This window comes from Schistocerca piceifrons, chromosome 8 (assembly GCF_021461385.2).
Source record: "Schistocerca piceifrons isolate TAMUIC-IGC-003096 chromosome 8, iqSchPice1.1, whole genome shotgun sequence".
NCBI lineage: Eukaryota > Metazoa > Arthropoda > Insecta > Orthoptera > Acrididae > Schistocerca > Schistocerca piceifrons.
The window spans coordinates 118544968-118571922 of NC_060145.1; the positions used below are offsets into that span (position 1 = coordinate 118544968).

Below are 26955 nucleotides of genomic sequence, written 5' to 3' on the forward strand. Positions count from 1 at the left end.
TGCCATTACGATTATTTTTAGGTTAATGTTGCACTACATCGTGATTTCATTTTCTCCTCAGTCAATATTGTAAACAGTGTCAGTTTTTAAGATTATTTACAGGACTGTAATTGGTACAATAGTAGCTGGCTGGCTCTGAGCACTATGGGACTCAACTGCTGTGGTCATAAGTCCCCTAGAACTTAGAACTACTTAAACCTAACTAACCTAAGGACAGCACACAACACCCAGCCATCACGAGGCAGAGAAAATCCCTGACCCCGCCGGGAATCGAACCCGGGAACCCGGGCGTGGGAAGCGAGAACGCTACCGCACGACCACGAGATGCGGGCGTACAATAGTAGCTATAATTATTATCAGGTTATCTTCATTTCGAAAAGTGGGTGCACACCGCGACTGTCATGTGACTTAGAAATTACAGAGTGCAGCAATCAGTCGTCCTTTTTTCAGATTTTATCGCGCAGATCCAGATTTCGGCTAGTAGCTAGCCATTCTCAATGCACTATTTTCTATTCTCAATGCATGTAAGTCCCTGTTGTTCGAGCGTCAGTCACAGTTCTTTGAATACTACAGAATTACTTCGTAAGTACTATAGTAGTACTTAGTTTTAGTTTTAGGCAGTTCACCACCAGCCACAAGCAAGAGGGTTGCCATGCGCCACCGCCTCCGGCAGATATCTATGGTCTGAAAATGATCTTCTAACAAGACCGAAACCGGTCACTACATTAAAAAAATTATGCGATCAAGACTGCTTCCACTTTATAATAATTATAGATCACTGTTTCCTATAATAAGAACTATGTTCTTTAAAATGCTTCCAATAGAAGTATCTGCACTTACACTCATTACACACTGTATATACCAAGAAAACTGTTCATGGTATCAGACATGTCACTGACACAAGCGAACATATCTGCCAGACGAGAAGAAAGTTTGTGGTTGAACATCCTGTCTACAACGAGGTCATACGAAATGGTGCACAGTTTCTGATAATGCCACGAAACGAAATCGGGTGTATGTCTTTCATGATATTCACTTAATTGTATTTGGGATAACTAAGGAACATGTATAATTGAATGATCACACAGAGATTTCAGTAACCTGAAATTCTGGTGCCCTAACGAACTCTTTCAACTTAGATTTGAAACATGATGTTTATGTCGTTTTCAGTTGCACTGGAAGTCTATTGACAATAGAACTTGCACAACAATGTACACTAATTTGTGATCTATGTAAAAGATGTTAACAATGGTAATATTAAAGAGCCAAAACAGAGATGTTATGACGACCTGCAATCATGCCAAACGTTTTCAGGTTTTGACATGTGCAAAAGCGCAGTTGTATCACTTGATAATAGCCACACGATCGAAATTGCAATAGTGGGTTGTAAAAATAAATAACTCTACACTCAACGATGACCATGATGTTGTTCACAAAACTTTACGCATCTGAACATCAGCTACGAAAAATTAATCTATAGATTTTGTCAACTGCAATATGATACTACATCAATGGAGAAAAAAATAAAGAAACCTCGACAAGTATGGACGGTACTCGTGCTCTGGGGTGTTGCACCACAGAAAGACATCATTGGCAAATGAAAAATTTTCTTTAAATTTTCTCCAGCTACATAGGGAGTAAGACTGACAAACAGCCAGAGCACCAGTATTCCAAATGATATGGCACATCCCGGAAGCCATTGCTTCACCTCGCACGAGTGAAAAGTCTGAATTAAGAAGTCTTCATTAAATCTCCGACCGAAGGCTGGCGATTCGCCTTCGTACTCCATGCCTCGCAGAATTGTAACATCTAACTAAATGTAATGCTCCCTCATTACAGTAGAGAGCGCCTATTGGCTTTCACCGCAGTACTGCATGCTTCACGGAACTGTAACACTTAACTCGAAATAATGTAATGGTACTTCATTGCAGCACAGAGCACCAACTAGCCTTCGCCACTGTACTCCATACGTTGCGGAATGGTAACACTTAATTCGATTAAATCTAGCGCTACTTCCTTAGACCACAGATCGTCAATTGGCCTTCACCACTGTATTCCATGCCTAGCGGAATTATAACACGTAACCCGAACAAATCTAACGCTACTTCACTATGGCACAGAGCACCAATTGGCCTTCATAACTAGTTTCGTGGAACAGTAGCTCTTAACACTATTTAATGTAACTCTACTTCATTACAGAACAGAGCGCCAACTGGCCATCACCACTGTACTCCATGCTTCGTGACATTCTAACGTTTAACTCGAAGGAATGTAGCGCTACTTCATTACAGCACAGACGACTAACATGTCTTCGCCACTGTACTCCATGATTCGCAGAACTGTAACACTTTATTCGAAGGAATGCAGCGCTACTTCGTTACAGCACAGACCGCCAACAGGCCTTCTCCACCGTACTCCATGATTCGCAGAATTTTAAAACTGAACTCAAGAAAATATAATGCTACTTCATTACGGCATAGAGGGCCTGCCGACCTTTTCCACTGTACCCCATACTTCGCAGAACTGTAACATTTAACTCAAATAACTATGGCGCTACTTCATTACAGCACAGAACACCAACTGTGCTTTGCCACTGTACACCGTGCTTTGCAGAATCGTAGCTCGTAACTCTAATAAATTTAATGCTATTTCATTGCAGCAGAGAGTGCCAAGTAACCTCACCACCCAACTCCATTTTTCATGGAAGTGTAACATTTAACTCGTATAATACTTCACTGTAGCACAGAGTATCTACTAGCCTTCGCTACCATACTCCACTCTTCAAGGAATTTTAACACTTAACTCTAATACATATAACACTACTTCATTATAGCACAGATTGCCAAATGGCCTTCACTATTTGTGGAACTGTAACATTTAGCTCGTATAAATCTTACGCTACTTCATTATAGCACAGATTGCCAAATGGCCTTCACTATTTGTGGAACTGTAACATTTAGCTCGTATAAATCTTACGCTACTTCATTACAGGACAGAGTGCCAGCCGGCCTACACCACCATACTCCATCCTTGGGTATCCCGTAGTTGTAAGAGTCTCTACTCCAGTCGCAGCTCTAGACAATACGTGTTCTGCACAAATTTACTTATGTATATGGTTATTTCATCTTTAGGTTTTGAAGAGTGAGTCGGCGATTATCGGTATACGTATATGACGAATGGCAATATCTCTTGATTACACTGACGCGAGAAGTTTTAAGTTTTTACACTGTCAAGCGACCATAGATTGTAGCGTTCACATAAATTTCAACGTGATATCTCTGAGAATATATGTTTTTAGCATACTGTTGTATGTTAGTGAATTATAGAAAGTGGGAAAATCAGAAGCGAACAAAAGTGTCTGAGATGTGATATTACAGTAGAATGTTGAAAATCGTATGGATTCATCAGATAAAGGAACAGGAGGTTCTCCATGGGATCGGTGAAGGAAGAAACATGTGGAAAACACAGCAGAAAAAGAGACAGGTTGATGGGACTTGTCTTAAAGCATCAGGGAATAACCTCAATGGTACAATAGGGACCTATAGAGGCTAAAAACTATTGTGGAAGACAAATGTTTGAATATATCCAAGAAATAACAGAGGAAGTAGAGTTGAATTTCTACTCTTAGATGAAGAGGTTAGCGCAGGAGATGAATTTGTGGCACGGTTAGTGAGAAAAAAGTGTTTTAAGAGAGGGATGGTCAGCCTGAGGAACGACAAAGCTGCCCTATATGGGTTTCGCTTTTACCGATTGAGATACCAAACCGATGAGAGATAAAGAAACATGTATATCGGAATCATTCTAAGGAGAAACTTATAACGCTTTGTTTTCCTGTTTTTGGATGTGTTGAATATCTATTCTGTTACTGTCCAGTATTTTTAGTTTAAAGACACTACTGAAATCAGTAAACATCACTACGACGTTTTGATATATGTGGTGACCAAAAACAGTCACCGAAAAGTGTTGATAATTAATGGTCTGTGCCCTGTGAGTTCACTTGCCCAGACAGGCCGATCCAGGTCTCATTCTAAAATAAAGAGTGACCATGAAAAAATTATGATACTACTTGACTTCTTTCTGTCTAGACCTATTCACGCGCTCTGTTTTCTTAGGAGATAGGTGTTCAGCTTCAGAAATGTCCACAACCCTAGCAACTAGGCTCCTTGTACGGGCTGTACCGCAGTGTGCTCCGTTCTAGAGATAACTCTTCAAAAAGACAGTTGTTACAACTGGTAACTGAACTGTCCATGAAACTTGACCGTGCTGACGAATGTAATGTTGCCTACACTGGACGTCAAGAAGCTTTCCATCACCGTTTCCTAAATATGCTACTAGCCCACTGTATTTAAAATTAGGGTTTGCGAATTGTATATAATACTCTATCTCTCTAGCTGCTATGTGGAGGACCCGGGTTCGACGCTCAGTACTGTCAGGGATTTGTCTCTGGTGGGAGGACTGGTATGACGTGTGTACTTACATTCGTCATGCCAACTGAGGGGCTATTTGAATGAGAAGGAGCGGCTTCAAGACCAAGAAAGCCGTCGAAGTCTGGGAGAGAGGTGTGCTGGCCCCAGCCCCTCATATCGCATCCGATGTCGCCCCTGCCAGTGGACGATATGGAGGTCGGTCGGTCCCGACTGGGCACTTAGGGCGAGAACGCGGAAGCTTTTACGTAAGCCAAGTCGTGAGGAAGAGTAGTTTGGGATACTGTTAAGTAGACGTCTCCAGTCAGACTCGCTTCATGCAGTTATGTTCACTTTAGACTACGTGTTTCCGGAAATGGTGTTAAATAACGATTGAAGATTGGTTGGCAGAGTACCCACGTAGTTGAAAAGCAAGGCGCCAGCCGGACGCAGTGTGCACAATTACTCTATGAATCTAAATAAAATTTCACGAAGAATTACAATTACTTTGATACACCAGCAAAGTACAACTTAGACAACAAATCTACTTTGTAGCAAAGTATAACTTGCACATTAAGCCTACTTTGTAGCATTGTACATGGTTACGCCCATAATGAGTCAGAACGCTAACTCTCTCATCTAGTTACACACAGCTTGTACTGACAAACAGAGATGCAAAACTTGAGGTATTCTGTGCCTGTCCTTCTGATCGTAGTTGGCTCACCTGCTCCATAACGTTGTGCGCCGCCCAGCAGTAGAGGAACACCTGCGCTCCCGGTGTTGGCAGGAAGACCGCGCATCTCCAGGCGGCGCTGATGTCCTCGCTCTGTGCCGAAAGACAGAAGCAGGCATCAGATACAGCACTTACACAGCAGCCAGATCTTACGAAAGAGATGTTTTATTCTGTGATGGTATCAAATTGTTAGTAATGTTTAAGGAATGTGTAATATATTGAAACTTGAATACGATGAAGGCTGCATGCAACAAATGTCAAATTAGCATGAAATGAAGTAATGCTTGTATATTTAGGGGGAGCGATCAATAAGTAATGCAACACATATATCTTCTGAAAGCGGGTTGGTTCTATTGAATATTCCAATACACTATTTTGGAAACTTGTAGTAAGTTCCTATGCCGCCAAACTGCTGAGATCATCGGTCCCTAGCAGGCCGGAGTGGCCGAGCGGTTCTAGGCGCTACAGTCTGGAACCGCGCGACCGCTACGGTCGCAGGTTCTAATACGGCCTCGGGCATGGATGTGTGTGATTTCCTTAGGTTTGTTCTAAGTTCTAGGGGACTGATGACCTCAGGTGTTAAGTCCTATAGTGCTCAGATCCATTTGAACCATTTGATTTTTCATCTGTCACTTGGCTTACACACTACTTGATGTAACTTAAACTAACTTACCGTAAGGAGAATACACACACCCATGCCCGAGGGAGGACTCTAAGCCCTGACGGGGGAAGCCGTACGAACGGTGGCAAGGCGCCTTAGACCGTGAGGCTACCCCGCTTGGGCTGATACTCTATATTATTCCCCACTCTTTTCGCTACAAAGCCCAGTATTTGAATATATCTCCTTTCAATACGATGGCCTTACGCCATCTTACTGAGAGAGCCTGTATGTCCACCTGGTACCACTTTGCTTGTTGAGGGTGGAGCCAACGTCTTGCAGCATGAATAACCTTTCCATTATCCACGTACTGCTTCCCAGGGAGTGCGTGCTTCATGGGCCAAACGAGTGGAAGTTGGAAGGTGCGACATCAGAGCTGTAGGGTGTATGAGCCAGAACCGTCCAACTAAATTTTGTGAGCTCCGCTTGGGACCTTGAGTTGCCATGAAGAAGGAGTTCGTTTGCTTTCTTGTGGCGACTAACGCGCTGAAACCGTTTCTTCAATTTCCTGAGGATAGCACAATAAACTTCAGAGGTCACCATTGCACCACAAGCGATGACATCACTTCAACCCGTTCAGAGTCCCAGAAGACGGTCGCCATGGCTCAGGGCACCGCTTTGAACTTTTTCTTGAGAGGAGAGGTAGTGTGGCGCCACTCCATGGATTCTCGTTTTGTTTACGGTTAGAAGAAATGAAGCCATGATTCATCGCCTGTGATGGTGTTCGACAAAAAATTTTCACGATCAGTCGCGTAAACCGCAAGCAATTCCGCCGTTGTTCTTCATGGGCTTCTACTAGGCGTCGAGGAACCTCAAGAGCTGGGTGAGTCTGTCAGTACTACCAACAGAGACGTCCAGCTGAGCAGCGAGTTGTTTGATTGTGTTCCGTCTATCAGCTGGAATGAGAGTATCGCACGTTCCAACAGTGCAGGAGTCATATCTGTGTGCGGCCGGCCGAACACGCGGGAGATGTGACAGGTTTGCGTGACTTTGTTGCGATTACGACAGACGCCCCGCCCAACGACTCACCGCGCTTTTGTTCACTGCCAGGTCTCAGCAGACTTTCTGCAAGCGCCTGTGAACATATGCTGTACCCTTTGTTTCCGTGAAACTCAATGACAGTTCTTTGCTTGGAACAGACCTCTGTTACAGACACCATTTTGAAGGCTACGTACGCCGCCGCCACCTATCGGAACTTCATGAAAGTATAAAGGTTGAAGCGGGAACATTCCATGATGTTCTACAACTAATTGCGAGTTTTTTAACAGAAACTGACCGAAAACAATGTGTTCCAGTGGTTACTGAAGGCCCCTGGTAAAGGACTATAATTTCAGTGTAACTATACAAAGTAGGAAGGAGCACGTCATTTACATTCGTTCCATTATAAATGTAGCGATTAGGGCAGGTAGTGACAAATATGATATTGTTCTAAACCCATTATCCGAAATTACCTTGAGCATTTAATCAGAAATATCTTAGATTTCCTCGTTAGAGGCCCTAACTTTTCGACTCAATATTGGGAATCAGTGATCATAAAAGCATCACTAAATATGGCTCGAAATAGTAGGGTAGCAGAAAATTTCTGATTAGCATGTGGTATAAGAAACGGAGGAATGAAAATGTCTACCAAGGCTGGGATTCGAAGCCGGGTCTCCTGTTCACTAAGGCAGATGCGTTAACCACTGCGCCATCCTGGCACAGCAGTTTTGTACAGCTCCACGGACTACCCTACGACTCCTGCTTCCTCAATCCAAATCCCAGTCATGTCTCATTTCATTCGACGCTGCAGTCTGCATACATACAGCATAGATGTTTTAGAATTTAAAAGGTCACTAAGACCATACAGTTTCATTTGATGACAGCAACTATGCCTGGCTTTCAGCTAGAATGTCGTGTTTCGATCGACGCTGTTGTGCTATTCCAATACAGTTGGAGAGCGTTTGGAATGGCTGTTTGAGTTTAGGGTGAATGACAAGTGGGATGAGGTGTGAGAGAGAATTTGGATTCAGGAGATGGGTGTGCTAGGGTAGTCTGTGCGTTTGTGCAAAGCTATTGTGCCAGGGCGGCGTTGTGGTTAGCGCATCTGCTTAGTGAGCAGGATATTCGTCTTCTAATCCCAGCTTGGTACAAATTTTCATTCCTCGCTTCAATCAGCATATACACGTCATAGGTTGAGAGTTCGGATTCCTTGAGCGGTCAATATGAAACATTCATCACCAGGACTGAAGCACAAATTGACAAAGTTCACGACTACTATACAAGACATCTTAAGACAAATGTGTCGAGCGATGTTATGAGGGATGGGAAAGACCCACCAAGGCTCGACGACGACGTTAGAAAGCTGCCCCGAAAGCAAATAAAAGAAGGTTCACTGCTGTTTTAACGTAGTCAATGCGTCATAGACGAACAAAAAGTGAACGAAACCAAAATTAATGTCAGGAAATCCTTTCATTAAGCGTTCAACGGATTCAAAAGTGAAATTTTATATACCGATATTATAGAAAATCCTAAGAAGTTCTAGTCTCACGTCAAATCTTACTAAACAGTCAAAACCATCTTTTCATACACTCTGTGACAGTAATAGCATCGAAACGGAGGACAATAGAAAGATGGCGGAAGTACTAAACTCATTTTTCCGAAACTATTTTGCCGAGGAATATCATACTATGGTTCCATGTAAAAATGTCACACGAACATCAAGATGATACATATCGAAAGAAATGACCACTTCATACAAACTCAATTGAAATCGTTCAACAGAGGAAAGTATACCGAACCTGACAGGATAGATATGCGATTCTAGGCTTGTATAGCATCAAACTGTATGTCGACGGAGGAGTGAACGCTCCTAGTGATTGGGAGAAAGCACACGCCATTCACGTTCTTAACAAGGGTCGTCGAAAGGACGCATAAAACTATAGTTACATACGGCTTACGTCAGTGCGTGGTAGAATTTTAGAACATGTTTTGTACTCGCATGTTACGACATTTCTGGAGACTGAAAATTTCCACTGTTGGAATAAACATGGACTCGGCAGACAACGATGGTGTGAAACCCAACTCGCTGTGTTCGTCGAGGATACCCAGAAATCAGAATACAGATGCCACGCTCCTTGAGTTTCGAAAGGCGTTCAGTACATCCGCTTAATGATCCAAATTCTAGCGGAAATTTGGATATTTGTGGTAAGGTCTAATGGGGCCAAGTTGCTGAGATCATCGGTCCCTAATCCTACACATCACTTAATCCAACTTAAAATAACGTACGCTATAGACAATTCACACACACACACGCCCGAGGGAGGACTCTAACCTCCAAGGGGGGGAGCCGCACGGACCGTGACAAGGCGACGGAGACTGTGCGGCTACCCCGCGCGGCGATGCTAGCGCACGGAATATCAGACGAGATGTGTGATTCGACTGAAGAGTTTCTAGCAAACGAAACACAATATGCAGTTTTTAAAGGAGAAATAGCTTCAGACGTAAAAATATCCCCAAGGCAGCCTTATAGGATCATTACTTTACACAATATTTATGTAGGTTACATAGTAGATAACGCTCATAGTTCCATGACGCTGCTTCTGATGTGTACACAGAAATTACAACAGTAGATAATTGTGGCGAAATGGAGGAAAACCAGCAGAGGATCGACACTTGGTACAAAGAGTGGCAATTGACGATGAGCGCAAACAGGTGTATCATGTAAATAGGCAGGACATATTCTTGTACGTCGCACGATTGCAGAACAATCACTACGAACGGCCACATCCATAAAATATCTAAGATATGCGTACGGAGCGATTTCAAGTGGAACGATTATATAGAATAAACTGCAAGTAACGCAAGCACCAAACGTAATTAATGGCGTGTGACGAGGGCCTCCCGTCGGGTAGACCGCCCGCCTGATGCTTTCTTTCGATTTGACGCCACTTCGGCGACTTCCGCGTCGATGGGGATGAAATGATGATGTTTAGGACAACAGAACACCAAGTCCCTGAGCGGAGAAAATCTCCGACCCAGCCGGGAATCGAAACCGGGCCCTTAGGGTTGTCAGTCTGTCGCGCTGACCACGCAGCTACCGGGGGCGGACAGAACCAAACTGAGATTCATTGGAATAATCGTCAGGATATATAGTCCATCAAAAAGAGAAGGGCCCGAGTTCGAGTCTCGGTCGATACGCAGTTTTAATCTGTCAGGAAGTTTCATATCAGCGTAAACTCCGCAGCAGAGTGAAAGTTTCATTCTGGAAACATCCCCCCCAGGGCTGTGGCTAAGCCATGTCTCCACAGTATTCTTTCTTCCAGGAGTGCTAGTTCTGCAAGGTATGCAGGAACGCTGCTGCGAAGTTTGGAAGGTAGGAGACGGGGTACTGGCGGAATTAAAGCTATGAGCATGGGTCGTGAGTCGTGCTTGGCTAGCTTCGTAGAGCACTGGTCCACGAAAGGGAAAAGGTCCCGAGTTCGAGTCCGTCAAACAGTTTTAATCTGCCAGTAAGTTTCATATCAGAGCACACTCCGCTGCGGAGTGAAAGTTCCATTCTGGAAACAAAGGATTGATAATTTTTACTTATGGATCGTCTGACAGCAACTGAATAAAGCACAATTTTAGTGCCATACGCGTTTCGTCTTTATTTTCTGCAAGGCATCATCAGTGGCCTGGAATATGTATATATTTTAGCTATTTAATTTACATTTTTGTCACAGAGCCTATAGGTTATAAACAGTTCTGGTGGTTGGTATTTCCTGTTAAGTAGTAATGTATTGAACTGTACTTACAGCAACTGTACTTAATTGCGTGGACAATTTCTTACATATTACGCTCCTGTTGCATTTTTGGTGTTGTTCTTCTTCTTATGAATGCCAATTTGCGGTTTTATTCCCACATTCCACAGCACTATGAACTGAACGTTTGTTTCAATGCAATGTTTTGGTTTCTGTTGCCGACTGTCAAATGTTTTTGCCAAAGATCGAATGTTATTGCCAAACTTTCGAGTGTAAATATTGAAGTGTCTGTGATCTGTTCTTGTATGCATTTGTGTGGGTATGTGTGTATTGGTGTGATATAATTTTTTTGTGCTGTGTGCGTGTGTGTTTGTGTTATAGTGTGCCTTTTTTGTGACAAAAATGTAAATTAAATAGCTAAAATATGTACATATTCCAGGCCACTGATGATGCCTTGCAGAAAATAAAGGCGAAACGCGTACGGCACCAAAATTGTGATTTATTCAGTTGCTGTCAGACGGTCCATAAGTAAAAATTATCAATACACCGTAATATTACACGCAACTGAGGAAGACAGGACTACAAAAGTTGAAGATAGTACAGCTATGTCAAGCATTATCTGTCAACGTGTACAACAGGTTCAAGAAAATACATCTCAGACTCCATAAGACGATACAGCACATAAAAATCAACAAAACATGCAAAAAGAAAGATTTAAGTCCAAGTTACATTAATGTAAAGCTTAAAAACAGTTCCACAGTGGCTCAAAAGTCGAAATCATTTGCAGAACGATATCGGTTACTACACATTCAATCCACGTTTAGTTAACCTAACAGAGACAGAACTACACGAAAATGAAAAAAATGCTCTTGGAAAAAGCCTTGAAACACTGCACCAATAGCAAAGTGAACAATCAGTACATAGAAAATCTCGTAGTAGAAACTGAACACATCCTTACACGTGAAGAACAACAAAATAATTGTGAAATAAACATAGGACTGACAAGAGAACTAGTAAAATAAGAAATAAAAGGCATAATAAAACAAACACAGCAGACACACAATAAGAACAACCAAACAGAAGCAGCCACTATGAAAATGTTAAAACAAACGTTAACAGACAATAACATATTAATAACAAGAGCAGACAAGGAAATGTATCAGTACTCATGGATAAAGAGCAATACATCACTAAAACCAAGGAATACATAAACACCAATGCCATACAAAAAACTGAAGTCAGATCCAACTACACGATTCCAGGCAAATGTGAAACGAACACTGAAAAACATTGAACACACACTCACAGAAGAAATACTACATAACACAGAAAAACCCACAAGCACCAACACTCCGCAATCAACCGAAAGTACATAAAGAGGGAATGCCAATGAGAGCTGTAATCAACTTCAAGAAAGTCCCAACATACCACATAGCCAAACACCTCCAAAAGTTAGTTACAAAACACTATAAAGTGGAAAACAACAGAACAGTGATAAACACAAGAAACCTAATAGAAAACATACAGAACATACAGGTACCACACACAGCATTACTGATTTCATTCGATATAGAAAATATGTATATCTCCATCCCTATTACACAAACAATAGAAATCATAGAACAAAATCTCTCATCCCACAGCAACCTCACAGCCGACGCAGTAAAAGAAATAACAGATATGCTCAGACTGACAACTGAACAAAACAACTTTCAGTTAGAGAAAGAATATTATCTACAAAGTGATGGACTGCCCATGGGATCCCCAATATCAGGAACACTAGCAAATATTTTCATCAGTCACCTAGAAAATCAGATATTTGAAAAGATAACCACTAATGAAAGTTTCAAAATCATATATTGGTACAGATACATGGATGACATTATTTGCCTGCTAGATGAGCCAAGTGAAAAAATAGACGAACTCCATTCAGAAATAAACAAAGCTCATCAGAACATGAAATTCACACTTGAAAAAGAGAAAGAAAATCAAATAAATTTTCTTGACATTACAAAGAAAAAAGAAAATGGCAAACATACATTTAACATCTTTAGAAAACCCACAGCCACAGACAATAATACATTCCACATCCAACCACCCACACAACAAGAAACTTGCAGCACTAAGACACATGTTACATAGATTAAACACAATCCCACTCAGCAAGAGAAATTATGAACAAGAAATGAGTACAATCATAGAAATAGCTAGGAACAACAGGTATGACACACATGTGGTACACAGGCTCAATCAAAAAATAAAAAGACAAATACAAAACAAACAACATTTCCAGAATACAAAAGAACTCAAGCTGAAAACTTACAAACACACTCAACAAACACTCACAATAACAACACCACACAGAAAAGAACCAGATGGTACACCATGACCTACACAAACAAACACACAGAGTTGCGAACATCCTAAAGAGACATGGTTTCAAAATAGCATATAAACCTGGGCAAACCCCCCAATCACACCTAAGCCAGCCAGCTACCAAGAGGGTCAAATTACAACAATCAGGAATATATAAACTTGATTGTCAAAGTTGTGATGCAGTATACATAGGCATGACATGTAGGAATTTTGAAACAAGATACAAAGAACATCTCAGATGTTGGAAATATGAAACAAACCATTCCACATTTGCACAGCATTTAAAACACCATAACCATCATCCTACAAACATGGAACAAGAAATGAAAATAATGAGAATAAGCAATCATGAAGAACATCTTGTACAAACGCAAGAGAACTTCCACATCCAGAAAGCCATAGCAGAAAACAAACATGTGATAATTGAACAAACACACATCAGCACAGGCTCCCTACTACACTTAATAAAGGAAATGATAACATAAAGAAAAATACACACAAACACACACACACACACACACACACACACACACACACACACACACAAGCAGAGCCAAAAAAAGAAAAAAGACACACCATAACACAAACACACACACACACACACACACACACACACACACACAGCACAAAAAAATTATATCACACCAATTCACACACACAAAAATGCATACAAGAACAGATCACAGATACTTCAATAATTACACTCGAAAGTTTGGCAATAACATTCGATCTTTGGCAAAAACATTTGACAGTCGGTAACAAAAACCAAAACATTGCATTGAAATAAGCGTTCAGTTCATAGTGCTGTGGAGTGGGAATAAAACCGCAAATTGGCATTCATAAGAAGAAGAACAACACCAAAAATGCAACAGGAGCGTAATATGTAAGAAATTGTCCACGCAACCTGTAAGTACAGTTCAATACATTACTACTTAATAGGAAATACCAACCACCAGAACCTATAGGCTCTGTGACAAAAATGTAAATTAAATAGCTAAAATATATACATATTCCTGGCCACTGATGATGCCTTTCAGAAAATAAAGGCGAAACGCGTATGCCACTAAAATTGTGTTTTATTCAGTTGCTGTCAGACGGATCGTAAGTAAAAATTATCAATATACCGTAATATTACACGCAACTGAGGAAGACAGGACTATAAAAAAAAGACAAAGGAGATAGCTTACAAAGTCCTCCTCGATCAATAGCTAAATATTCTTCATCAATCTGTAAGAGTAATGTAAGGGGTCATGTTGTAAGAATTGCTGGGACACTCCGAAAGGAAGGTTCAGCCGCTCAATTTGCAGGGCTTTTCCTATCTTTTGCGTCCTCAGGCAACGAAGTAGGAGAGCTATGTTTGGTAGTGTACCTGTGTAGCGACTGTAATGAATGTGTTTGTACGCAATGCCATGTACGCATTGGAGATGAGCGAAAGGACAATGTGGGACCCGGTGCCGGCATATAGCCCACTTCTCTAGGAGCACCAAGAGGCCCGTCGAAAATATTTTCATCCGACGGACGGATCACCATCAACAGCATCTGCTCAATCCGTGAGACAGAGTGGAGAAATTTGAAATTCAATCCAGGACACTGGCGAAAGGACAGGTGATCGGGGACTTTGTGCCACCACCCCTCTAGTCCCTTCTGCCTTAAAGGGGAAGCTGTCAACAGCAGCCGGCGCACCCGAGCGGTCATTCATCGAAGTATTGGAGACGCCCGATGGTGTCGCGGAGCGACGTACCCACCTCGGCACAGCCGTCAACATCAATCTGTAATTCGTACCAGATAGGATTGATGGGTGAAACAGAGAAGGTCCTTGGAGGAGCGCGTTCATTACAGATTCATTTAATAAATGCGAATGTGTCACGGAGATTGTCGGCCAACTGTAATGTCGGAAGTTACAACAGAGACATAGTGCATCACGGTGTGGTATCCTAGTAAAATTCTGACGGAGTAAGTTTTTAGAAGAGACAACCACATTTTTTATCTCCGAGGTACATCTCGTGAAAACACCGCGGAGGTAAAATTAGATTCGAGCTCACGTGGAGCGTTACCAGCAACCGATCTTCCCGCAGATCATTCGCGACTGTAAGGGAAGAGTGGGCCAAGAAACCGGGTTGTACATGGTAATTTCCGCCACACACAATACAGTGGCTTGCGGAAAGTAGATGTAGATGAAATGAAACACTACGCGGCGTGCTTCCCATCCAGAAATCGCTTTATGTTTATGAAAACTGCTATAACACATACATATGTAGGAGATAATGAAGAGATGACACTAGTTACGACTCTCAGTAAACAAGCCATGAAAATGTATGGTGACTACATGATAGAAATGAACTTTCCCTTCTTACGAAAGTAAGGTGAGGTTCGTCAGATTTAAGAAACGAAACATAAGTACTAATTTGCAAGTAATTTGTGGTGGGTAAAAGCATAATGTCGGCTTTGCCACAATGGTAACACAGATTCCCGTCAGATTACCGAAGGTAAGCGCTGTCGGGCTGGGCTAGGACTTGGATCGGTAACCGTTCAGGTCTGCGGAGTACTCTTGGCAAGCGGGGTGAACTCAGTCAGGAGGAGCTACTTGCTTGAGAAGCAGCGGTTTCGGTCACGAAAACCGTCAACAGATGAGTGAGCGGTCTGCTGACCATTTGCCGCTCCATATCCGCATCCAGTGATGGCTACCGTCTGAGGATGACACGGTGGTCGGTCGGTACCGTTGGACCTTCAGGCGCCTGTTCGGACGGAGTATAGTTTAGTTTAGTAATAAGCAAAACGCAGGGAGATATCGCAGTTAAAATAAATCTGAAGTTACGCTTCTATTAGGTTAGGTGGCACACTGGTTAAGGTCTGGACCCGCATTATGGAAATACGGTTTATTTTCCCGTTTAACCATTCACATTGATGGTTTTCCTGCTTTTTTTAGTCCATTAATGTGGATACTAGGATGATTTCTGTGAAAAGAATACGGTTCATTCTCTTCTCATTCTTGCCCTGTGCTAGCTTGTGATCTGTCCGTAATGATATGGTCGTCGATTAGATGTTAATCTTGCTTTCTTTCTGGTTAAGCTCCCATCCTGTGAAAGACACGGAAGAAAAAGTATCTCTCGTAATCAACCATATCCAAAAACATACTAATTGTAGAAAAAGAGGAAAAAATCAGCACAAACGAAGGAAACGTTTTTCAGAAATAACAGCATTAAACAGTGGAATAAGAAGGAGGACGAAGATTTTCTAACTGTGCGGACGCTACACACTAAATGTATTGTATAAAAGTAACATTAAATATAATAATAGAAGAGCAAAAACTGAAACACTTCAAAATCAGTGATTCCAGCTATTTTCCCCTTGAGCCATGAGTCTTCTGAAGTGGCCCGCCAAAAAACTCCTCTCTTGTGTCAACCTCTTTATCTCAGAGTTGCGCTGCACCCTACGTTCTCAATTAATTGTTCCATTTATTCCAAACCCTGTTTCCTCCCAAGGTTTTCGCCCTCTATAGCCTCCTGCAATACTGCAGAAGTTATTCCCTGATGTTCTAAAATATGTTGTACCGTTGTGCCCCTTCTTTGTCTCAGTGCTTTGCGTATGCACCTTCCTTCGATAATTCTGCGAAGGATCATCTCATTTCCTATCTTATCAGTCCACCTTATTTTCAACATCCTTCTATTGCACGTCATCTGCAACATTTCGACTATTCTTTTCACGTTTTCCCATAGTCCACTGCCCTTCAACGTTGTGCTCCAAACATACATTCTCCGGGTTTTCTGCCTCAAATTAAGGTCTCTGTTTGATACTAATGGACCTCTTCTGGACAGGAGTGTCCTCGTTACCCGTGTCAGGCTGCTTTATATGTCCTCGTTGCTTCGTCCCTTATGTAATACTTTGCTTCCAAAGTAGCAGAATTTTTAAAATTTTATGAAGTCCTTTCTTTATTCAACGTCATCACCAATTCTGATGTTAAATTTACTGCTAATCCCATAACTCTTACCCCTTATTACTTGCATTTTTCTTAAATTTACTCCTGTACCACATTCTGTACCTATTAGATTCTTCAGTCCATTCAACATGTCCTGTAATTATTCTTCACTTTCACTAAGGATATCAATGTCTCCGTCAAATCTCATCATTGAAATCACCCTAAATTTCAATCCAGAACCTGTCTTTTTCTCGTCAACGTTGATGTAGATAGGGTCAAAAGACTGCGTTCCTGTCTTATACGCCTTTTAATTAGAGTTAAAGAATAATATTACAAATCAGACGTACGATCAACGGATGAAACGACAATATTTATAATAAAATATGTGGCGACAAACGTCCATGTTAGTAGACGAGACAGAGTGACGAAATGTCCTAATACACATCGATGTAATTTATTTCTTTACTGAACGACTTATAGGTTGGAAAAAGTACGGGAGAAGAAATAAACTAGCATATCTATGCAAGATAATTGATGACGTTTTATGAAGTTATCACGTAACGATAAAAAATCAGCACATGACAGAAATCCATGTAAATAGTTGATCACGCAAATCAAAGAAATTATGTCTTACGTATGTGGCTTGGTACAGCGCGACGCAGGCTACCAAAACGCTGAAAGCGAACTGCGTCATCGCTATTGGATTCATGACAGTTTCCAAGTAGGAGATAAATCTGAAACAGAAACAATTACGATAAGCAAACAGCTGAAAGACTGTAAGAAATAATTATAATATTGATTTTATGTCCATCATCATCATCACCATTTAAGACTGATTATGGCTTTCAGCGTTCAATCTGGAGCATAGTCCCCCTTATAAAATTCCTCCATGATCCCCTATTCAGTGCTAACATTGGTGCCTCTTCTGATGTTAAGCCTATTACTTCAAAATCATTCTTAACCTAATCCAGGTACCTTCTCCTTGGTCTGCCCCGACTCCTCCTACCCTCTACTGCTGAACCCATGAGTCTCTTGGGTAGCCTTGCTTCTCCCATGCGTGTAACATGACCCCACCATCTAAGCCTGTTCACCCTGACTGCTACATCTATAGAGTTCATTCCCAGTTTTTCTTTGATTTCCTCATTGTGGACACCCTCCTGCCATTGTTCCCATCTACTAGTACCTGCAATCATATTTTCATATCCGTAATCTCAACCTTGTTGATAAGGTATCCTAAATCCACCCAGCTTTCGCTCCCATACAACAAAGTTGGTCGAAAGATTGAACGGTGCACAGATAACTTCGTCTTGGTATTGACTTCCTTCTTGCAGAAGAGAGTAGATCGTAGTAGAGCGCTCACTGCATTAGCTTTGCTACACCTCGCTTCCAGTTCTTTCACTATGTTGCCATCCTGTGAGAATATGCATCCTAAGTACTTGAAACCGTCCACCTCTTCTAACTTTGTTCCTCCTATTTGGCACTCAATCCGGTTATATCTCTTTCCCACTGACATTACTTTCGTTTTGGAGATGCTAATCTTCATATGTTATAGTGATATACATATTTCCTTAATTGCTGGAAACATTTAAACCTAATCATTGCATACGCAACCGAAACTGAAATATATACGGCCTTAATTGGAATATTCGCGCCAGGACAATAAATTTCCTTGAGAAGTTAATTGTACCCCATTTACAGAAATACTTTCTCTTCTTTACTATGAATACTGTTATAGTAATTCATTTGTCCTCCATAACCATTAACACAATTCTATTTGGGTTTAATGAATTTCGTTGCGTTCTTGACTGTGCTCAGATCGGACTATTTTATTCCTATAAATAGATACATGCTCCTAAAGTCTGTGAGCATAGCCTAGTAACATCTAATAAGAATTACAAACGAAGTTTTGAGTTAGAGATTGTTATAGTTTCTCTCTTTAACATGAAAGATTTTTGTCATGCTGAGAACTTTTCGGAGAACTTTCGTAACTCTACCACTTGAGCGTTCTTCAGGCAGCGGGAACAGCCCTATTGTGAATGAGTAAAAACTTCTGCAACAGTTCATTCATTTTGCAAACGTATTTAAGTTAACTGATTTGTTATACTTCAATCACGATGCAGGTTTAGTCTTTTCTACAGAAGATTCAAAATTTATTCGGCCGAGGTAAGAAACGTGAACACAAAAAACAGAAAAACTGCTTTCGTAGTTACTAATAACTGGTACAGAGAAAAGACGTTATTTTATAGAAAAGAAACACTGATCATCTAGTTTTGTATTGTGAGAAATAAATTACTATGGATTACCAACAAGAAATGCTACATAGGATGAGGATGTCATGTGCTCAGGTGTGCATATTGGTGAAAACATTAACTGGAAAAACGATATAATATACCCCAGATTGAATACTTAAGTTCAACAGGTTTTGCCATGATAATTACGGCCAAATTTCGGGATAAAGAAATCGATGAGCTAAAATATACTTTTTATGGTTGCGTCCCTTGATGTCCAACAGGATTACTTTTAGCAGAAGCTCTTCACTTGTGCATAAGTATGTATTCCACAAGAAAATAAATAGGATTTATGCGAGGGATACACAGCGGGCATATATGAAAACAGTAACAAATGTGAACCACAGTGTCAGTGATGCAATTTATGAACAAGACACAGTGTGACTTTTAAAACATCATAGATGTTCGTAAATACTGCACTAGGAAGAAATAATCTCCTTTAACTTTCAAATAGTCGTATATTAGGATAGAAGTGAGTGAGTACAGTGTTACAGACCCCTTCGATGATCCAACATTGGAAATACAATACCTGTCAAACCGATGAAGTATTTTGCAATGCCTATTAAATTTGTTTCCCCGTGATATATCTTTGCATACCGAAGAGGAATTCTTTATAAGGTATCAGCATGCATATACTGTTTTAAGAGAGTATTCAACTTTATCCAGTTGAGACGACCTTCATCAAGACGTTTACCGTGAATTTAATTTATGCAGCACGTAATTAGCTAAATGAAAATACTCTTCACTCATTAGGGGAAACGATTTCATTCTAGTGACTGCCACACTTGGGATATTGCCGCTTCGCGCTCCTTCAGCCACTGCGGCGACACAGGAACATTCACAATAAACGTTTAGGCTGTAATTTATCTGACCAAATACTTTGCCTTTTTTGTCTAGCTCACACTATCGTGTTCTTCAGTCAGAATACAAGGGCAGAACTGGCTTTAATGTGTGGTACCAGGACCAGTGTGTTCCACATCACTACCCTCATCTATTCCCTATGTCTCTCATAAATATTCCCAGGCAATTAGCATTGAATCGAAGATACTAATATCAATGACAGTACTACCTAAATTTCCCGCTATGCCTTATGAGTAAGCTCTACTATGGGATAAAATGAAAGAAACAACAGATGTTTTCCAACGTCATAGGAAAAAGCGGTCGCCCGAGAGCGATTTTGTGTTTCATAATCTTAAGAAGACAACAGTGTACCAGTTGGTGCAATGTCTTGGCTTCAACGAAGCCTGCGATGCGGATATGTTTCGGCAGCCTACTTACGGAGTGAAATGGGCTTTCACGGTTTGTTAATACCACCCAAGGGTGAATGACGGAATGTGGGGACCAAAGGGATTTGGGGCACTTCATTCACTGTTTATTTTTTTTATAACACACTTCTTTATTAATAACACTGATAATACTTTTAAAAGGAAACAAGACAACAGGCCTTGAATCGCCTAACTGCATAAGTGGACTACTAAAAATAATCGTTAATATGTTTAGGAACACAATAAACTTCAACTCACAAATAGCATTCAGTTGTTTACTAATTAATTAAATGTTTGTTCAAGGCAATTTCCCCACATAATCAACACAACTCGAAACCAGAATTCAATACACTTCCTTGCTATTAAATGTCTGCATAAGTTAATGGCCATACGTAGTAACCTCTGAACAACAATTCAATTGACTTAAAAAAAGAACACAGCATCTAAACATGTTTACAGAATTATGGGAAAGAAATGCGTATACACCTACTGTTTAACAAATGAACCACTTTCGGCCTGAGCCACCAACAACATAAGTCGTTCTCATTACCCACATAGAGCCACTCCGAGGTACTGGAAGCAAAACATAAGTCTTCCATTTGTACACCAAAGGCAGGGTCTCCCAGACTGCAAGCCGTAAGAAACCAGTCAACACGCTCCCGCCACCAAGTAGGAAAGCGTCGGGCTAGTAAACAACGCCCGCTACGGTGGGCGGGCGCGACTCCGTAACTGCTTGCCACAGTGGGTCGGCTCCTCCCGCAGCCTGTGCGAAGACCGGTGGCTAAATTAATGAAATTATCACCACCTGTGACACAAAGGGCAAGCAACTCACCTACGTAATAAGGACATAAATTATTTGCATATACAACGTGCTCAAAACAGCTGTCTATCCACTACTTCCAGCACCTCAGAGGACACCACTTAACACAGTGAATTCAGAGTCATCTAAACATACCACGCAATCTGCGCAAAACCACATAAACTTCCTGTGCATGAGCACACTACGCTTCAAATAAAGAGTATTAACTTAACACAACATACAACTTCTAAATCTCCGGATGACTGGCCAATAAACCGCCTCCGCTCTCCACTTGCGAGGCACAAATAGGATATGTCCTGCAACACACTGATTAAAATATCTAAAACAGTGTTCGTTACAAGAGTAACACTCAATGTCACAGGGAAACATTAATCAGAAACAGACATCGGTTCGTTACAATAAACGCACAAATTACGTGGCTGAAACACAACCAAGTCAGTGGCACACAAGAAGGTCAGTAATAGTAAGGCCCTTTATCATTATCCCATTCAGAGAGGCGTAAAACAATGACACTTAAGCAGAGAAGTATGAATGCATTTGAGCAATTCAGTGACTGACAACAACGAAGTTTTTAAATGCAGAACACAAGTCCTCACAGGATAAACGCGACCTTACGCATTGGACTCCTAATAGTAAGGTCGAGCGTCCAAAGCACACTGCTCGGTAAATACACCACAACGGCAAGCACATTCAGTAATCGCCAGAACGATGGACACTGAGAACAAAATGCTGCTTGTATCCAAACCAACTGTGCTCGCAATGGCATCACATCAGACACAGAGCCATAGAGACGAGAATGTAGTCACTAGCAGCAAACGGTAAATCCATCAGAAACAAGGAAGCAGCATGTTCCCGACAGCATCGGGCCTCTACCCACCAAGTCCGCCACAAACACCCAAACACAATTAGGTAACGTGGCAAACTTTCCTCTTGCCACCACACACGGCGTCGGCAGACACGGCTTCACGCTCCGCGCACTCCTGCCTGTCTCACTATTTCTGCTCGCCCTTCAAAATCCAACCACTCCGCTGTCACAGGTGCCTCGCCGACTTCCCCCACGAGGGGGCGCCACTTCTCTCTTTCCTCCGCGATACAGTGATAATATTATACGCGGTACGTTCGATAGATCAAACCCGAGCCTCCACGGATCACGGAGTATCAGAATGAAATTGCGATTCGATTGCACACTTACTAATAAACAGAACCCATTGTGTCGTTTTTTACGAGGGGAAATATCATTAAAGGTAAATGTAGTATCCAGTAAACCTCACATAAGTGTGATAATACCGTTAGTTTCCACGGTATATACGAGGGCTGTTTCTCTTTTTTCAACATCCATTCTATCGGTAAATAGAAACCAAAGTAAAAAATTTATTTTCAGCAATTAGCTATAATTTCCAGTTACTTCTCTACATAAATGCCGCTTTGACTTTGACATTTGTCATAGCGTGGTACCAAATTTCTAATACTCTCATCATAGAGGGCGTGACTGCGTCCTATTTCCAAAGCTGGTCTCCAACTATTTTTATGAGCCAAAATGATGTCCTAACAGCCAACGGTTCATGTGAGCAAAGAGATGAAAATCAGAGGGAGCCAAGTCCGGTCTGTGCGTTGTGTAATTAAACACATTCCACTGAAAACGCTGCAGCACCGTCATCGTTGCACCTGCGGTGTGCGGTGGGGTATTGCCGTGAAGAAAGAAACGCAAAGCAGTTACATTATGTGGGGTGAATGAAAGCAGAAGAAACCCGCGAGCAACGCTTCACATTTGGAGGGGTACACTATTTTCTAGGCATCTCTACGTGCTCACTGCACGCTCAGAAGCGGAAAGTGCTGCATCACGCGATTGATGGGGACACCAGAGGCACTGTGTACCACATATGCATAAAGCTTCACTGGATTTTCAGTGTGGTTTTAATTTCGCGACCGATCGTAGGTTGAAGAAAAAGACTCCCTCGTCTAAATGATCTGACAGATAATACCTGAAGTCATCTGATGCCTATTGCAGAAGAGACACTCTTGTGTAGTCAAAACGTTTTTACCCAATGCTCAACACTTGTTCAAAACACTGTCAGCAGGTCGTGAAAGTACAGAAATGAAGATCTCGCCCTATCTTTATTCCCGCTCTGCACAAACAATCATAACTAAAATCCACTGGTATAGTATCCCATATTTAGAAAATTTATCCAACAAAGTAGCCAAAACTCTCAAATTTTGCAGCTGTAAAATTTCATTGATGTAAGGGGAATCACAGTTTACATTTTACACAACAGTATGGATAAAACAAATTTTCTAAGTAATAGTGGTGTTGACGAAATCACTGATATTGAGTTTAACAAATTACATACTGATCAGACAGGAGGGGCTAGAGCAGTGAGAGTGACAGCTATGAACATAGCTGAAGATTACATGAATCAGATTTCATTTTTACTGAACATGAGCCGAAGGAAGTTCGTAGATTCAAAGGCATCACAGGGAAAAACCTTAATCTATTACAATCCCTAGAGGTAAATCAGCATTTAGCCCAAAACGGCCAATCTCGTTCCCAATGACCAAATCTCAGTCCTAATTATGACATTCATCTTCATATAGTTGTAGATAAATTCAATTGCTATACATTTTATTTTGTTCCTCCTCACAATCTTTAGTATTATAATGACACAACTTGTATACTTCAATATTGTGTGATATATTTAGTTACTGTGTTCGATACCATCGATGATGTAAATTGTAATTTAACGCTGGAGTTTAACATTCTTGTTGCATGAGGCAATTGAAGAGCAGTCGATTTGACATTTCTGACCTAGTGTCACAACGTAGACTCTGTATGTTTTAATGATAACTTCGTTTTAAATGTTCGATTTCCTACACACTAATGTCTCTTATTGATTCTAGGCAATTGTTTCCCTGCCAGTGACTCAATAAGCCCAAAACCGGTTTGAAATAAACAAGTATTAGTGAAATAAACAGGGCAGACCATAGGGGGAGGAGCCGTGCCACAGCATAGGGCGGCAGGGTTTTTGGGGTGGCAAAATGTCAAATTTTAAGATATTTGCAAAGGGACGAATTAATGCAATGAAAGTTTTGTATAAACGAAGATGTGTAAGAAATAAATGCAAAGCAGTCATAAGATCTGGTATCTTACTGGAAATTATCTACGGTATATTGAAGCAGATGAGAAATGAAGCGCTTGACTTGGTGACCTGGCTTGCGTCTTTAAAAGTAGCAAAACCTGATAGTGGCTCGATTTAATTACAGTGCCTACACAAACTTGAAAGATACCTATGTCTGCTTGAAAGTCCCGACAGAAACGAAAAACTTCATAAAAGAGAACAAAAAAATTTCAGCATATGAAGGCCTAACGGTTCCTATACAGGAACCTTCACTTTATGTAGCACTGTCACTGAGAAAAACATTTCGTAATAATAAATAAAGAGTAAGTGAAATGTGAGCTGCCCGTCAAATGCAATAGTCTTCTGAATCCAAACACTGTGATTAAGCACCGCTTACAAGTGGTAAGATGCGTGCATCCTTCATCCACTACTCCGTCCCCTCTGAATCTGCCTTTCATATCACTCTTCTAGTCACGCTCCACTAAATTATTTTTCTCGGCTGTGTCTCAGGTTTTTTTCTTTTTAGTTTTCCCTTATTGAGTAATTAACTGTTACTTTTCTGTACCATAAATGAAAGTACTTTCAAAAGTGCTTGTTTTCGAACCTAATATGTTGGCCGTGGTATGTCGGAAAGCACGTATTCTCGATATCCAAAGATAGCCGTTTTTCCTTTATGTGCTACAAATGCACTAAATAGGTAATGGTGATTTACACACTTCTTTTTTACTGATTTTGTAGCTGTAAGAGATAATCTGCTTTGGGACTTAGAGAGATAGCCTAAAAAAAAGTAAGAGGAAATGAAAATAATTTTAGACGACATGAGGGAGCAAGGCTATAATAACGGTTCTAATCTGGGAAACAAGAGCATAGGAGTGCAGAAGCGCATTTTTAAATGTAAAAAACACTCTAAGACAGAAAAAAGACGCATCATGAAGGAGTTATTCAAATTAATCGCAAAATAAAGGTATCGCCGTAAGGTGCATAACTGTAAACTTTGGCGGCCGATGGAGGAATGTGTGATGATGCAGTGCAACTTCACCATGCAGCTGTCAAGGATAGTAAACAGAGGACATGTCGATACCAGGAAAAATTATCTTCGTGAACTGGATAGTAACTAAGCCTTGGAGACAGCAGGCGCGTCAGTAACATACGTGGGTGTCAGTACTTGAGAGAGATAGTGTAGTTGCGCTCAGAGAAGTAGATTGGAGTAATCGGCGAATAGCTCGACATCTGAATATTAGCAATGCCACTATTCGACGATGTTGGAAGGAGTGGGTGAATCATCACCGGAAACAGATTCAAGAGGGAATCGGTTGACATAAAGAGACGACAGGACACGAGGACCGAGAAATCGTCTGAAAGGCACTCAGAATCATCGACCCAGCCGGTGCAACTGGGCTTCGTTAGTCACGAGGGCCATTAACAGGCGGCTCATAGAAACGGCCGTGACCTCACAGCGCCCCTTCCGCCTACTGGCATTGTCCTCCGATATCAACAAACTCATTTGCAGTGGTGTCGGGCACATTTGGCCAGAAATCTCTTTGAATGTAGTAGAATTGTCTACAGTGGTGAGTTCCGCCTCGAACTAAACCCCGATGACTTGCGAAGAAGCCCCAGACGACAACTGACTGTCGCCCGCCGTATGGCCCAATGATCAGGATTGATGGTCTGGGGTGCCATATTTTCATTTGATAGCAGGACCTCTTTGGATATCATCTACAGCACCCTTACAGTATACCGCTACCTCGACGATATCCTGCTCCTCGTTTTGTTGGGCGAGAGTTTCTACTGCTTGTCTTCGTGACTGCCAAATCCTACCTTGACCAGCAAGATCGCCGGATCTCTCCCAGACGATAGCTTTTGTGGCATTACAGGCAGGAACCTTCAGTCCGGAACCGCGCTGCTGCTACGGTCGCATGTTCGAATCCTGCCTCAGGCTTGGATGCGTGTGATGTCCTTAGGTTAGTTAGGTGTGTCATTTGGACAGAATTTAGCACGATATCCCTCAGAAGGACACACAAAAGCTTCATCAATCACTGCCAAGCCGAATAACTGCTTAAATAAGGGCCTGAGGTGGACCAATGTGTTATCATCAAGTTTTTCTGAAACTCTAATCATTTGTAGACACATGTACATCATATCCACCGATTTCCGATTCGGATAATTCATTCATGGTGGTTACCCTCTTTTTCTGTACTAAGGCATTTTATATCCCTGTCGTAGTCACTCGCTAAATCTGCTTGTGGACGATGCTCCAAAGGCATCAGAATAAGCAGTTGCTAATATTTATCTGTTGCGAAAAAAATTATGACTTATGTTCTGTGTCTTCGCAGCGCTAGGCGGTCTTTAATGGTCCTATATTTGTCCTAACCCACAGAAGCCAGTGAGTACAACAAGATGGAAGAGTACAACTGACTGAATTGCTCTTGTTAAGTATAACGTAGAGAGGTCTATGATGCATTAGTTGAAATAAGCAAAGACGGTCGTTGTGGCCGAGCGGTTCTATGCGCTTCAGTCCGAAACCGCGCTGCTGCTACGGTCGCAGGTTCGAATCCTGCCTCAGGCTTGGATGCGTGTGACGTCCTTAGGTTAGTTAGGTGGCAGTAGTTCTAAGTCTAGGGGACTGATGATCTTAGATGTTAAGTCCCATAGTGCTCAGAGCCAT

General features: G+C 41.5%; 1 protein-coding gene across 1 annotated transcript in view; it reads right to left on the minus strand.

The window, feature by feature from the left end:
* LOC124712113 (odorant receptor Or2-like) overlaps positions 1-26955 on the minus strand; it is a 52759-nt gene that overhangs the window by 23199 nt on the left and 2605 nt on the right. Inside the window, exons 2-3 of the mRNA XM_047242410.1 lie at positions 17439-17538; positions 5128-5229 (exon numbers count right to left, since the gene is read on the minus strand). Of these exons, the coding sequence (XP_047098366.1) occupies positions 5128-5229; positions 17439-17538 (202 nt within the window). The remainder of the gene's footprint in view (positions 1-5127; positions 5230-17438; positions 17539-26955) is intronic.